The sequence below is a fragment of the Python bivittatus genome, unplaced genomic scaffold (genome assembly GCF_059951505.1).
Source record: "Python bivittatus isolate LINGU-HERP-01145 unplaced genomic scaffold, Pbiv_v1 ctg000610_np1212, whole genome shotgun sequence".
In the NCBI taxonomy this organism is placed as follows: domain Eukaryota; kingdom Metazoa; phylum Chordata; class Lepidosauria; order Squamata; family Pythonidae; genus Python; species Python bivittatus.
Window position 1 is genome coordinate 679,404 of NW_028277088.1, and position 15,846 is coordinate 695,249.

General features: G+C 52.7%; 1 protein-coding gene across 1 annotated transcript in view; it reads left to right on the forward strand.

Annotated features, from left to right (window-relative positions):
- The window catches only part of SMARCC1 (SWI/SNF related BAF chromatin remodeling complex subunit C1), an 83,799-nt gene extending 71,495 nt beyond the window's left edge, over positions 1–12,304 (forward strand). Inside the window, exons 27-28 of the mRNA XM_088150599.1 lie at positions 10,010–10,183; positions 11,441–12,304. Of these exons, the coding sequence (XP_088006725.1) occupies positions 10,010–10,183; positions 11,441–11,529 (263 nt within the window). The 3' untranslated portion in view covers positions 11,530–12,304. The remainder of the gene's footprint in view (positions 1–10,009; positions 10,184–11,440) is intronic.
- The last annotated feature ends 3,542 nt before the right edge of the window (positions 12,305–15,846 follow it).

Consider the following 15,846-nt stretch of genomic DNA (forward strand, 5'->3'; position numbering starts at 1 on the left):
TTTGCTCAGCCTTTTTGGCTCCACCACCCCCGGCGTCTGTAGCTCTGTCCAAGCCGTGCACATTAAAAGCAGTGCACCCTGTGAATGGCATCTTCTCCCTGAAACGCAGCAAAGACTTAGCACAGTCCGTGATTCTCCAAATGAACGACGGGGAGGGTGCCCTTCTCACAGCAGTATCACGAGAAGGAACAACACCGGTGGCAGAGAGGTTTGTGTGTGTTGGAAGTGCAGTACAAATGGTTGATTGTAATCGGTGCTTTCTAGCCCAGTCTGCTGACCGCCCTCCTCTTCCTCGGCTTTTTGTCAGAGCCAGGGCTTTCAGGTCCTGGTAGGATCTCAGCATAAAAGCTTGCTACAACTCTTCTTGAAAGTTTATTTTTAGCATGTATAGATGTGCAAAAAAGGCTTTTAAAACTCAAAAAAAGAAATTTAAAATCCCCCTGTGGTTAAAAAGGTTTGAACCCAGGGCAGCATTGGTGCCAGGCATTTTTCCCGTGGGAGGGCATTCCAAAGGGAAGCTCCACTCCTTTGTAGATGTACCCTGGGAAGAAACATCCCGGGGGCTTCCAAGGTTCCTATGGATATTTGGGGTCCAGGCACCCCTGCCTGTTTGGTGTTGTTCTGTTCAGCATACATGAATGTTTGCAGCTGTCCAATCTGCTGAGCATTTGCTGCCAGAAAGGGTGCAGAATATCTCTGTGCCCATGGCAGATGGGAAAAAATGATAAGAAAATCCACGTCCATTTGTTACTTAGTCAGATGTGATGCACAGGCGGTCACTTGTTCAGAGTTTAATTAGCTGATTTGTGTGAATGAAAACATCCCCTGGTGAGTTTCAGAGGCGTCCAGCTCGTGGGCTAAGCAGACACTCTGCTCTCGTGTGGCTGCTCCAATACCCCCACGGCGCTGAAGAACGCCTTTGGGCTTTGAGCAGGTTTGTGGCTCACCTGCCGAAGGTGATGCTGTTCCGTGCCCTTCGGGAAGCTTTGCCCCAGTGCTATAAATTGGCTGGCTCCTTCCGCTCTGCACGTCTCCGATTTGCATTTCCCTTTGGTGCCTTCCTTTTTTTTTTTTATCTCACCCTGACCTCAGCTCTTGACTTTAGCTTATCGGGGCCTGCTCTGGGCAGCAGGGTGGGATGAGCTCATCTGTCGTCAGGTCAGCGGCAAAGCGGTTGCAGTGGCCAATTGCTGGATTCCCGCCACGGGGATTTGGGGTGGCGATGGGACTAGCAACCGTGCAGCTGCAGTTTTGAAGTACTCCTCATCTTCCCTGCGTTGGTTTGCCTTGCTTGGAGAAGAGAAGTTGACACCCCTCCTCACCTTCCTGGGGGCATGGGAACTCTGCCTGCCTGCCGCTGGCCCAGGATCTTCCCAGCAGGGCTGACTTGGCCTCCAGGTGAGAGGCGAGAAGCTGTGCTCTTTGGTCTGCAGAGATGGGGAAAATGTCGTGGAAATGGGAAAGAGAGCTCGGGATAAGGTGTGTGAAGAGGGCGAGGAAGCCAAGAAGAATCCCTTTCAGTCCAGATGTGCAACTGCCAAAGGAGGTTTCCGTGTCAGAGGCCGACTGAGCTGCTTCTCCCCACCCTGCCTTCCTGTGGCATGGATATCTTATTCAGGAGCCAGAAATACTTGAGGGTCACCAGCGAGTCCAGCATCCTCAGCTGGGCAAAACGGCATTGCCTACCCTGAAGCTTCTCCGTCTCCAGAGCTTGATGTCCATCCTGCTCGGGGCATTTTGGAGTGGAGTGGAATGGAAGGTCACAGGGGTCGCTCAGCAGAACCAGAAGCTCGAGGCTGAGGGTCCAGTGCGTGCCTGGCTGGACTATCCAGGGTTCAGCTCGGAGGTCTGTGGGTCTCCTGGGAAGCCCCTGCAGCTGGACTGCAGCCTGTTCCTAAGGAGGGTGGGGGCGTCCCACAGCACTGCCCTTCCCTGCCTAATTGGCACTCGTGCCTTGGCCCAGCAGAAATGTTACACTCGTGCTTGAGAAAACTCCCTTGGTACCCTGGAGAAGTCACCAGCTGGGTGACTTTATTGAGGATCAGAATGGGGGTGGGCAAAGCAGGTAACCAAGAAGGGTATCCACAAGTTCAGGTTCTGCTCTTACTTTGTTTTTAGCAGTTAGATGAAAATTCCACCTTTCCTTTGCAGCTCAGACCGCCAGGCCCCCCTCCCTCCCTTTTTCCTGGGGCTCTAAGTGTCACACAGGAATGAGATTACATTAGAGGCATTGTAAAGATGAAGGGGGCACAAAGCTGTAGCTGAATTGGGTTCGATACTTCATTGCCAAGAGCTAGAATTAGACCTGGAACAGCAGCGTGGAAACGCTTTAGGAAGACCGACCGCACAAGCACCGTGTTGAAATGCGGGGGGGGGGGGGGGGGGCTTGCTAAACCGGACTGGCCTCTTCCGCTTAGCAGAATCTAATCAGGATCTGTTAACAAGGGGAAGCAGTCAATAAATGTGTCGGGACTCTCCCAGAGGTCCGTCAGCGCGGGCTTCCCTCCAGCCCCCCCCCAAACCTGCGGAGAATCAGGCATGATGTGCAGGAACGCATCACTGTGTCTTCAGAGGCCGACTGAAGGAACGCGCCAACAGCTGGCTGAGCGCATCTCAGTTGGCTGCCTCTCCTGCAACGAGCCGTTCCGCTTTCCCCTCTGGAACAGCTGCCATTTGTGTGCGCGCGTGTTTCCCTTTCAGCATTCCCTTCCTGTACGTAGGTCACGCTTCACTGTTTTTTCTGCTTTAGCCTCTATGAATTTCAACCCTATATTCTTCTATTCCTCCCCAAGAGCAAGTCTTTTTTTTCCCACCCGTCCTGCTGATTGGAATGCCCAAATGCTTAATCCGGGTTTTACATTGCATTTTTCCCCCAAATGGTCTCTGCCGTGTTATTTGTCAGTGTGAAGGCTGCTGTGATTGGAGAATTGCCTGCCAGCGTCTCTTGCCTTAACTGATCTTCACATCTCTGCTGCAAGAATAATGTTACTGGGAAGCCATTTCTGTGGCTGCTGTGATGGAGGTTTGGACATCAGTAGCTGAAAACAGGAATGGTTGTCAGTGAAATATGAAACATTTCTCCCTTCTCAGCTGAGGGGTTCCCACCCAGCCCCATTTCCTTTCTCCCCCAGAGAGAGAAAGGACATAAAAACGCTTTTAAATAGCACTCTCCAGTCCAATATTTCTTGCAAGACACCCTGCAAAGTAGGGCAGTGAAAAATATATTTCTCTTCTCCAATTGCTGGGAGCATTTTGGAAATGTCCTGGCAAAAATCAGATTCACTGAGAGAAAGGAGCTGAATAATAGTGCATATTTCAAAATCTGTAAGTGCAAAAATGGGATTTAAAAGCGATTCAGCTGAGTCATCAGTTCATCCAGGCTCATTTGACAGTTCAGCTGCTTTTGAGCTCAGAGTATCCTTTTATGAATCGAATCATCAGTCTGGATCAAATGTTCCTCAAGACAGAATGACTTGACGTGTTGAAAGTATGATTTGGGTTGTCTGGGGCTTCATTTGTTGTTCCTAGTGCATTATTGTTCCTCATACTGGGTTTTTGTTTTTTTTTCATTTACATTTTGAATTCAGGATTGGGTTTCTGGTCAATTTGGTAATCTGGCATTAGCCAGGATGATGAAAATTACAGTGCACTATGTGCTAAATTACCTGGAACAAATCTCTCGGCATTCAAGAGAATTCATTCCTCATTGATGATTCGGTTGATTGAATCATGAGTTGAAATAGTTTGGGTCCTGCCCATTTTAGCCACGCACATCCAAGGACCTGGGCATGATCTGGGCGTTTCTATTCCAAAATATAGTTCAGTTTCCATGACCAGCTCTGTTATACAAGAGCACGATAAGAGCAAGAAGCCCCCACCGGGCCCAGCCATACAGTCACTTCCTAGCTTCCTGGGGGTGATGTCCTGCTGCCCCTCCCATTAAGCAAGTGACTAGTTAAGACCTCAGCCCCATGCTAAACCATAATATGGTGTATTGGCTTAGGCTTAGCATGGGGAACAAGCCCAGCCATTGTAGTTTGTGAGCTGTGATTTATGGCTTAGGGTTATTGTGGTGCAGGCTGCAGCCAGCATACAGATTTCTTGGCTCTTGGTTTTTCTGGCTAGAAGTAGCCGAGCACAGCCGACTCTTCTTTCTGCTGGTTGCAATACTGCCTTGTTACTTTGGTTCTGAAGTTGCACAAAAAACTGACTTGGGCATAGGGGATTGTTCCACCCCTCCTCAGTCCCTCTGTCGTTCATGCTGGCAGCTGTCTCCATCCTGGTGCCTTCCAGATATGTTCACCTACCAGTAGCGATGCAGCAAAGAATTGGAGAAGGCTGTTCTACCATCTTGATTCTCCTGGAGGACTTGGCAAATCTCGGTCATAGCAGGCAAGCTTCCAATCTTGCATGGTTTGCAGGAAATGGGGAGGGGAGGGGAGGAAGGAAGGAAGGCAGGAAGGCAGGCCGGCCGGCCATTGTTGAGTGTTTCATTGTTGGGTTTCAACGAACACACTGGATCTGCAGAGATGACCTCTGATGCAGGTTGCTTTTTGTGGTAGAAGGAGGGAATAAGAAGGTGAAAGGAGGCAAATTGTATTATTTTTTTAAATTTAATTCAGTCGATTTGGGCACTGCCCAACTCCAGAAGGACTCTGGGCAGTGTAGAGTAACACCAAACAGAATTTTAAAGGTTGCCTTGTTCACCCAAGTTATAGAGCTCTAGCAATTGGAGGTAGGACTTCATGAAGATACAAGGGATAGTGTTCTTTTTTTCATTATTCCGTCCATGATAATTGCCAGAACACCCATACTTTTTTTCCTTTAGATGATGTTATCTGATTTGTCCTGTAGGCCGAAGAAGAGCCCCTCTGCCTTAGCTAGTGCTTCCTGCCCTGATATAGGGATGACCTACCTCTAAAGCTTCCCTAGATGGCACCTCCAGTCTCTCCTTGAATGAGAGAAAAGGAGCCGTCCCACGGATTGTGTTTCCAAGCCAGGAGAGAGGCTGCAGGTGCTTCTTCCGCTCTCCTGTGCCCGGCAGCTTGCTCTGCAGAAGCAACATGGATCCCACTGATTGGAGCTTTTCTTCCAGAACTGGCAGCTGAAGGTTCACAGAGGGCCATGCACAGAGATTCATTCCCTGGGACTGGTCTGTATTGGCAGGCGCTTGAGATCAGGCAGGTCCCTCCTGGGGAAGATTCCCCCCAGGCACAAGAAGTATATCAGAGACTGCCCCGCAAAGGCCACCACGCCATGACTTGGCTGGCCTGGATTCTCATCTGCTCCCACGTGCTCCTCAGTCTCCTAGTCCGAGGCTCAGGAGGGTTAACAGCCTTTGTACCATCGTTCTTCAGGAAGAGACTCGGCTCTGTCTGGTTTCCGGTTGGCCGCTGCCGCCGCCGCTGCTGCTGCTGCTCTTGTGAAAGTGATGGAAATGTCATGGCAGCCCCTCGGGGCTGGCTTGCTGGAGGCTGCGTGGGTAGAGTTTGCAGCTGAAAACGCTTTCTGAGGACGTTTACCCAGGCTTGGTTGACAGTGTCCAGTCCCCTTTGCAGCAGTTTGTGTTAGAGCTTGGCTTTTGAGTGCCAGAGGGCCGAGCAGCCTGAGGATGAATTTCACAGCTAAATCCAAGTAGGCATCGGCCTAAGACAGAGTGCGTGTCTCACATCCAGGAGCCCAAGTTGTGGTTCTGGAACCAACCGTGCAGAATGATGGTTTCAGTAGGAAGGTTGTGGCTGCTCTCGGCAGCCTTGGGATATGAGTGTAGGAACTGGAATTCAGAAGCAAGAGGAGAGCGGAAGTCGCACACGGTGTAGCCTTCTTGGTGGTCGTAAGGTCTGTCTCTGCTTCAGGAAGTCTGAGAGCTCCTCGGTTGAGAGAAACCGCACAATCTCACTGGGACAGTCAGCAGGTTTCATTGACGCGGCTGCATGGCAAGTGCCTGGCAGAAAGGGCGCTTTCAGGACAATTCCTCGGCAGCGTTTTGTGACACACTTAATTGGATCGTGGGGCATTTCATGTGTTGGGGACTTGTGAGTCATGAACCACTTGCCAGTACTCTCCTAAAAAGGTGGGTGAGGGTCCTGTTACTTTTCACCCTGTTACTGTGATCAGGGTGCTGCTAGGACCACTGGCAAGATTTTCTTGGGTTGCAATCCTGGGGGCACTGGCTTCCGGTAGGTTTGCTGCCCTTCTTGCCTGATCACTTGAAGACTCTTCTCCCTTCTGTGTCTCTCCCCCACGTCTCTCAGCCCACCATCTTAGTCCTTGCCACGAAACAGAACGTAAGAAATCGTATAGTGGGGGTTCCCACTGCAACTTTTGCTTTCAGAGCTGCTGCAAGGGAGTAGCATAGAAAGTAAAGGACGGATGGACAAAATGGCCTGGTGCTTTGGGCAGAGCAGTGGGACTTTAGGGGCACACAGATGTCCTACAGGCTATGGTGAAGGAGGGGGTGAGCAAAGGGCAGAGACATTTTAAATGCAAAAAGGCTTTGGAGCTTGCTTGGACCTTACCAAGTTGCTCAGCCAGGGCTGAATTTGGATATACCAGCTCCCAGATGAATGGGCTGGCTTTTGTGATCTCTTTTCCCCCCGAAGGGAGTTCCAAGTTCCCAAGATCTGAGGTGGTTTACAGACACCTTCAGGCAATCCCAATCGGATTTGGATGGAGGAAAGTCGGTTACGGTGGAATTTTTGCTGATGCATCTATTAGATACGAGCCAATGTTTATGACTCTCAATACTTTTACTTTTTCTTTTTTAATGAGGAAAATAAATAGTGCTTGATGCTAATGGGTTACTAATAAAACTGTCCCACTAACAGGCTATAAGTGAGTGTTAGAATTGGCAGTCAGTAACTTAGCTTGGTGTGCACCATTCACCTCATCTGCTTAGCTACCGGATAATGTATTTTCGATGGTCTTAGGAAGACTTAACAGATTTGTAATAGGTTTCCTTGGCTGGAGAAGCCACGTGACTCGGGCACCACCCAGAAGAGCTGCTGGTGATAAGGGTCCCCTTTGATAAATCCAGACCTGAGCTGTGTCAATCACATGTAGATTTTCCCTACGCAGTTGTGACTCTAAATAAGTGATTTGTTTGTCCAAAATAATATGACTAGCTTGAGTAATGGTCTCATGGGCATTTAAGCAATCCTCATAGCGAGCCATTTTTTCTTGCATCACTTTTAAATCACATTTAAGCTCTGCCAGTTCTTGTTGGATCAGCTTCAAGACTTGTACCTGAGCCAGGATCTCTCTTAACAACGTAGTGGATGAAGAATCCTCCTCCGCCATCTTGCCTGGCTTGGCAAATAGTGGCGTAGTTGCCAGCTGTTGAATGCTTAGGTCTAGTTGCCATTCCAATAGCTCATTAAAGACAAAATAATATGTAATGAAGAGTTTTATTTACCCAATAATGAAAGTCCTTATCCACACACTCCGATAATTCAGAAGTTTGAAAGCACTTAGATCAGGAGAGAGGCGAGAGACGTGCACTCACCGCGACATCCCAAATAGAATTAGAAGCAACGGGCCACAGTTCTGCCTGCTTCTCCCTGGGCAGCAGGCGTCCCTCGGTATGTTGGACCATAACCCTCGTGATTCCTGGAGAGCATGATCAGAGGCTGGAGGAGGCAGCCTTTCAGTCCTGATTTGCTCATAGAATCCTAGGGTGGGAAGGGAGCTTGGGGGTCTCCTAGTCCAACCCCTGCCTAGTGCAGGAAGCCTCAGACCATCCCAGACAAATGGCTCTCCAGCCTTTTCTTCAGAACCTCCAGTGACGGAGCCCTCCATGTCTTCAAGAGGCAGGCTGTTCCGCTGCTTCAGAGCTCTCACAGTCAGGAAATTCCTCCTTATTTTGAGTTTGGATCTCCCTCTGTAAACTTCCACCTATGGCTTCTTGTCCCATCCCAGGGCACTACAGAGAATACATGCACACCTTCGTCCTGGGACAGCCCTTCAAGCATTAGGAGACTGCTGTCCTTCTCTTCTTTAAGCTACGCATACCAGGTTCCTTTAACTGTGCTTCGTAGGATGGAGCCTCCAAGCCCCTCCCCATCTTTGTTGCTCTTCTCTGCCCTCTTTCCAGCTCCTCAGCATCCTTTTTGTATCGTGGTGACTAGAACTGGACACAGTATTCCAGGGGTGGTCTGGCCAGTGCAGCGGAGAGCGGTACTGTCACCTCCTGTGATCTCGACACTACACCTGTATTGATTCAGCCCAAAGTTTCATTGGCTTTTTTGGCAGCTGCAGCACATGGCTGGTTTACCCTTAATCTGCGGTCTACCAAGACCCCCCCTCCCCATCTTTCTTGCAAGTACTATTGCTTAGCCAGGTGCCACCTATCTTGCCTGGGCATCTGATTTTTCCTGCGTAAGGGCAGAACCTGCTTCCCAGACTCAGAAGCCATGCAGCCCCTTCCTCTCTATGTGACCAACAGCTTGTGTGGTTAGCTGTTTGGGAATCCCCATGTCCTCCCATTTCCTAACCCCGGTCATTAGGGAATTCAGGCTGCCCTTCCCTTCCCTTCCCTTCCCTTCCCTTCCCTTCCCTTCCCTTCCCTTCCCTTCCCTTCCCTTCCCTTCCCTTCCCTTCCCTTCCCTTCCCTTCCCTTCCCTTCCCTTCCCTTCCCTTCCCTTCCCTTCATTTATTTATCAGATTTGTGTAGCTGCCCATCTCACAAACGTGACTCTGGGCAGCGTACAGTAAACAGCTAATTAAAACAACAGTTAAAAACAGTCAAACACAAATACAGGTAGCCCCCAGGTTACAACAGTAATTGGGACTGGGATTGCCGCCACTAAGTGACGCAGTCGTAAAGAGCGACATCACGTGACTGCATCGCTTAGCGACAGCAATCCTGGCAGTCCCCGTTGCCATCATAACCCCTGGACCGTGAGGGTCATTAAGGGGGAAGTGGTGGGAGTCCCAGGTAAGGAGCGCGGTGGGGTTGTTGAGGAATTTCCTTAATGCCAGTAGGGTCATGGCTGATCTCACCTCAGAATGATGTTCCACAGGGCGCGGGCCACGGCAGAAAAGGCTTTCCTCCTAGGTCCCGCTCAACAAAACTCCCTGGCTGACAGGACCCGCAACATGCCTCTCCTGCCGGTCCTGAGGGAACAGGTAGATGTGACTGGGGAGAGGCGGTCCCTCAAGTAACCCGGCCCCGTGCCGTGCCGTGCCGTGCCATGCAGGGTTTAAGGGTCATAACCGCTACCTTGAATTAGACCCGGAAGCAGACTGGCAGCCAATGCGGCTCGCGAAGTAGAGGTATAACGTGCTGTTCTAGGGGCACACATAACTGCCCACGCCGTCACATTTTGCACTAATTGAAGCTTCTGGATCCTCTTTGGGGCACCCCATGTAGATCTCTTCCCGTCCCATCCCTTCTCATCCCATCCTGTCTGAGAGGAGAGGTTTCTGGTAGAAATGTAGCCTCCTGCCCCCAAGGAACTGCTTGGCCTGACTGCTCGTGGTGCAGCCCCAGTGAGACATCTCATCCGCCTGCCCTCGAGCAACACCAGCCTCAGTCCGGAAATGAGCTTGTGGGGCAAATGCAGGGGGTGGACGGTATCTCTGCATTGGGCAGCATTTCAGATTGCTGAAAAGCTCATTCCAGTGTTTTGGAAAAGCTCTTCCTGGCTGTCCGAACCAGCCGGTGACCCAGCAGAGCCACTGTTCCAGACAAAAGGAAGAAGGGCCTGCGGTTGGGCTTTCGGGGGCTCCAACCATCCAACCTGTGCAGGAGCCGCTTGGATAGATCTGCGCATCGTGCTCAGGTGCACCTTGGGGTTGCGATATTTTCCAGCCCCGGGGCGTGTGCCCTGGGGCTTCCCTCTTTCCGGCTTGTCTTGCAGCCCCCTTCAGAGGCCGCATCCAGCAGGGAACGTGATGGGAACTGTGGGCCAGGGGTCTGAGGGTGGCCTCCGAGGGCCGTGGCTCTCCCAAAGCCCTCCACCAGAGCCTTCCTCCAACATGCCTTAACTGCCGCCGTTCCCTCCCACAGGTCCAATCCTAGGGCAGGGCTCCATGATGCCTGGACAGGCCCTGGCAGGCCGGATAATGCCAGCTGGAACCACCAATGCCCAGTCAACCGGGAGCATCCCTCCATCCGGGGCGGCGCCAATGGCAGGAAACATCGTGGGGCCCCGGGGGCAGCTGGCGTCTCCCAACGGCTTGTGTAAGTCTTCCTGTTGGGCACCATCTCTTTTTTTGCACTTTTCTTTTCTCTGAGGTCTTCAGCGGGCAGCTTTTCCCCATGGTCAGTGCCCCTAGGAGGAAAACTCCCATTGTCTGATTGGATTGGATTGAGAAGAAATCCTCCGACTGGTTGTCCTTTCAGAATATCTCCTGTAGATTTTGGAAAAAAACTTCTTTTTATAGACTTTCCAGCTTCTTCCATTTCTACCTCTTTTCTGCCTTAATAAGCAGTTATGGGAGGAAACTTTTATGTTATTACTTTGAGTAGGAAAATCCTGAAGGCTCCTCCTTGTCAAAACTGTCTCTCACGTGTCTTCTCCCCCACCTCACAAAATCTAACCCTTGGCTCTGAAAATTCTGGAAAAATCCCATCCTTTAAAGCGTTTTTTTTCAAACTTGGCCACTTTAAGATGGATGGACATGGCTGGCTAGGGAATTCTGGGAGTTGAAGTGCACCCATCTTAAAGTGGTCAAGTTTGAAAAACACTGCTAAAACCTTTCTCTTCTTCAACTCTATCAGCACCACCTCTCTCAGTTGCTTTCCCTTTTCCTTTAAGATTCAGCGTGCGAGATCTTCGTGAACTGATGGGAAGCCCAAATAAGGCGGAAGTGAAGCCTTCCCTGCGGGCCTAAGGGCCAACTGTGGCAGGCAGACCCTCGTCCTCAGTGAAAAAATAAGTTTGGGTCTGACTACCAGCTTTGCCCAAAACATGAAGGGTGCTTGCAGCCCAATTGCTCTCTGTGTCCTCCCAACAGCAGAGCCCATGTCTGGCTTTTAACTGAGGCAGGCCGCTTACAGATCTCTCGGACCAGTGGCAGAGAGTCCCCCTGGCTTCCTAATGTGCAACCCCCAAACCACCAACCCCACTTTTATGGGTGTTGCTGGGAATTGTAAATTCCCGTGCGTTCCTGGCCGTCAGATGTTGTGGTCTGCCCTTCCAAGAGCGAACGTTCTGATGAACCGGTCTCTGCTCCTTGCTTCTCTCCTGACATGGGTGAACCGTTTCGGGGGTCAGAGTCCTTGTCGACCAAGTTCAGCAAGAAAGAGTCCCCCCCATCTCCCACCTGGTTTAAGCATAGAATTTAAGCATCCAGTCCAGCCTTGCAGCCCTGGAGTGCTCCCCCTGCCATCCCAGGTGCTGGGACTTCTCTCAGGCTCCTGAAGGAACAGGGGTGATGGCCAGATCTCTCCTCCCAGCTGACCGCCTTAACTCTCTGTCCGGTGTCTCCTCTGCAGATCCGCCACCACCTCAGCAGCCGCCACCTCCGGCCGATGGGGCAACGCCACCTCCAGCGGGAGCTCTGCCAGCCTCCACAGCTCCCTGAAGTGTTCGTCAGCCAGGAGCTTCTCAAGCTGTGACCGTAGCAACCAAAACCACCATTCCTCCATGTTCTGCTCCTCGCTTTCCCGGCTTCCCTTCCCCTCTGCGCATAGCCTGACCTGCAGCTCCTGTAGTTTTGGGGTGGGTGCGGCGGCAACCCTTTGGGTCCTGCTTCCCTGCCGGGGACTGGCCCAGAGCTAACCCTGCTTCCTCCTGGCCACCAAGGGCTTTCAGCTTCACCAAAAGAGTTGGACATAAATGGGGATCTGCTGCAGTTTGGGGGCTGGGTCAGTGGGTCAGACCAAGCACTAAGATGGCCCAGCTCAGTCTCGTGAACCAGAGGGCGGGGAGGGAGGGAGGAGGGTTTCCCATGGCTTGAGAATTAGGGTTAAAGCTGGCCAAGGGACAATTCTCCGGAAGGTGGCTGAGCCCTGGAGCTGCCTGGAAACCTAGGAAGAGAGAACACTGGCCTCTCCTCCTAGCGCCAAGCCAGTTGGCCAAAGCTCTCCAGAGCACGTTTCTTCCTCCTTCGCGCCTTCCCGGTCAACTAGGGGAGCACACCCATTCCCCCCCCCTTTTATTTTTCTTCTGAAAAACATCGGTGCAGCAGTCAAGGGAGACGTCCATCTCCTCCCCTCCCCCCACGCCTCCACCTTTCTGTGGCTTCTTCCCGCCCGCAAGCCGCTCGGCCTCCCCGGGCCAGGCTAGCTCACGCCCCTGCGTCGGAAGGCTGGGCACTCAGAACTACCTCTTGCCGGGAGGGAGGGAGGGAGGGAGGGAGGGAGGGAGGGAGGGAAGGAAGGAAGGAAGGAAGGAAGGAAGGAAGGAAGGAAGGAAGGAAGGAAGGAAGGAAGGAAGGAAGGAAGGAAGGAAGGAAGGAAGGAAGCAGGGGACCTCTGTGGGATTGCGAAACCGCCCCCCGTCTTCCTTGGGAGCACCCCACCACTTAGCCCCATAGCCCCATGGGGGCTTCCTTCCCTTCGACCCACTGGGGGACTGGTCTGGGCTCAGCATCTGAAAGGGGGATCCAGCATGGGCCCCGGCAGCCCCGCTTTCTTCCAAGACCCGTGGCCGGTCGTGCTGGCACAGAGGCTGGCTCCTGGCCTCGGCTTCAGCTGCGTCGGCCTTACAGGTGCCTTGCCAGAGGGACCGGGTGCCAGTCTGAGATACGGTACCAGCCATGCCCCCCCCCAAACGCGGAAGCCTTGCGTCCTCCCTAACACACAAGTGTCTGAAGAAGAGTTTTCCCATCTGCAGGACAAAGGCTGTTCCAGAGGAAGGCCCCGCTTTTCTCCTTCCTTCTCGGGGGGGGGGGTGAGAAACAGCCTGGCCCCTCCGGGGTGAGGAAAGCGGTGGTTGGGCCTCTCTGCTTCGACTCGGTCCGGTTGCTCAGGGCAACCATGAGGGGGTCGCATGCTTGCTTCTTCCCCTTGCCGGCGAAGGTCTGGTCCTCCCCCCAGATCCAGATTTGGAAGGGAAACCCTTCCCTCCCTCCCCCCCCCCACCTCCCACCCTCATTGCCTTGGAGCACCATGGAATTGCAATTCTGAACATGGTCCTTTTAGACTGATCACCTCAGGCTCTTTTTAGTAAGATCTTCTTTGATTGTAAAGGTTCTAAATGGAGAACTTTCTCTTTTTTTTACTCTACTATTGACTGGATCCTGCAGTGTATGTGTGGTGAATTATTAACACAATTGTGTTTCTGTACACATGAGAAACAGGAGATTTCTTTTGTCTGGTGTTTTTCTCCAGTCTGGTCCTGTATCTGGGAGGGGGAAAACATTTGTTCCTGCAGCACAACTTCTCAATTTTGTGAAAATAAAAATAAAATGTGGGTTTTTTTAAACAACCGAACGCCTCATTGGTGCATTTATCAGGAGGCGAATACCTTCACAAGCTCGACGCAGGCTGAGAGTGGACCGAATGGCTCCAACGCTCCCATTCATGCAGCGCAGCTGCTCTTGGGCTACCCAGCAGGGCCCGCCTGTGCAGGAGGATGCGTGGTGGATTGGGCCCCACGTCGTAAACGGTGCGCAGGGTACCTTCTGAGGACACAAAGGAGGTGGGGGAGATGGGAGCGCCGCCATGCTCTCGCGCTCCTTCTTTGCATCAGACTGCAGGAGGGAGAAACGGACGGTGGGCTTTGCCACCCCTCCCCCGAGCAAACAGGCATCTCATGACCGGCCAGAGTATCGCAGCCCAGTCACCCTCGGGTAGCCTCCCGCTGTGAGCTGGCCGCCCATCTTTTGGCATGGGGGGGAGGCTTGGAGAGCTGCGTCTGGTCCCTCTCGCGACCAATCCAGCAAAATACACTCTCAGGAGAGCGGCTTTCCGAGCGATGAGGCCAGGCTGCCCATGGGAGAAAGCGGATCTGGTCAGCCCGGCCCCCCCATCCCGGCTTGGAACGGAATTTGGCTTCTGTCATTAAGATGCTGAGCATCTCAGCACCAGGGCGGCACTAATCCTTCAGTCGCCCTGGATCTCTATGGCCAGGCGGGCGGGGGTGGTGGGAAGGGGGTCCTGGCTGTGGAGATTCAGTATCTGTGCCCGCCCGCCCGCCCCTTGGCTTCCCCAGGTCCGGTTCTTGCCCAGCTCTCTAGGAACAGGATCGTCGTGTCTGCTGCCTGGTGCAACTGCCCGTCCCTCCAAGCGGTGACTGCTAGCTTAAGGGCTCAGTTAGTAGCGCCCTTCTTGGAGGCTCTGCACAATGCCCTCCTTGCAGATCTGTCCAGCCAGGCTTTCAAGAAATTGGGTAAAGGGAGCGCCCCAGCCTTGCCCCACCAGGTGCCCACCAAGGGGCATTGGACTTCAATTCCTTGGGGAAGCCAGGCTCACTTCCAAGCAGGCCCTTCTGGATGTGCAAAAAAGTGCTGGAAATCTCGGCCACCGCCCCTTTGCAGAAAGGAAATGCCCCAGTTTCCTCCTATTGCTAAACACGAAGGTCCCCACTGGCTCCTCTCCTCCCACGAATCCCATCCATCTTTCCACCAAGCCACTCTCCATGTTTTACTGATCTCCCCTCCAGATTAAATGGCACTACAACTCCCAGAGCTCTCAGCCAGAGAGGGCTGGGCCACCTAGCTGGAGACACTGCAGGTGTACGTCCATAGTACATGCTCATCTACCGGGGGAGGGGGTTTCAAGGTGCTCTTTTTGTCCAATGGACTGATGCAAAACTGGCCTGTGCCTCCAATAATGCACCAAGTGGAAACGTGGTTTGGTTCCTCATGTAAACCAGAGATTCCCAGCATTTTAGGAACATCTTCCTAAGGGGGTAGGAAGATACCAAGATACTCCCACTCCTGATTATTTATTTACTTTTTCCTCAATTTATCTCTGCAGAAGTAATGATGGCATTCCCGTGTATCTCCCTGGCCCAGCAGGATCTGGCCCAGATCTACTTTGCTCCATCCAACCTGGTTCTCCCTGCTCTTGAACGGCTCTCCAAGAACCTGGGCAGAAAAGCCCCCCCCCCCCGCCGCCGCCCCCACCAGTCCTTTTCACTAGAGAAGCAGGAGCAAAGCCAAGGGGTCACCCCAGCAACACCCACAGGCCTGCTTCCAACTTCACTGAGAGTTGCTCTAGGGAGGGGCAAGAACTGGGTGCTTCAATGGAGCTCCAGGCTAATCCAGCAGCAGCAGGAAGAGTGGCGGTGGGAAGAGAAATAGGTTCAAGAGGGGGGATTCACTGCCAACCATCTCGGGGCCCCTAAAGAAAAGTGGAGCCACCTCAGGGCTGTCCCTCAAGCAGCCCCAAGTGCTGGGAGGCAGGGGGAGCGGTTCCCAGCCAGGACAGGCTGGCGCCCAAGCCACTTGGGCCAGCTTTCCAACAAGCTCCTTGATCATCCAAGAGGAGCCACTTTGATGATTTCTGGGCATCAGCCTGCAAGGGTGGCACAGAGGGGGCAGGGCCTCAGCTGGAGGAATGGCCTCTTGGGCTGGGTAAGGGTGCCCTGAAGCTGAAGTGGGGGCTGCCAGAACTCAAGTCTCTTCTTCTGCTGGGAGGGGCAGGATGATGCTGGATGCTGGGCTTTTGGTAGAGGTTTCGGCGAGGGGGGCAGGATGTTCGTTTCACACACACGCACACCCAAGTCCTTCTCATCATAGGCCATGTCCAGGGCCAGTTTTTCGCCGAATTTTTTCCAGTGAAGCCAGTTGAAGTCCTCAGGAGGGGAACCTCAGACCAACCCTTGTTCCCCTTATGGACCGGTGACGACGGATCTATCTGGTCATCATTGGACAGACACGGAATGTCACATTTCCTTACCTTGGATCCCCCCCCCCGGGAAAAAAAGCAAGCATACACACACCCTTTTCGTA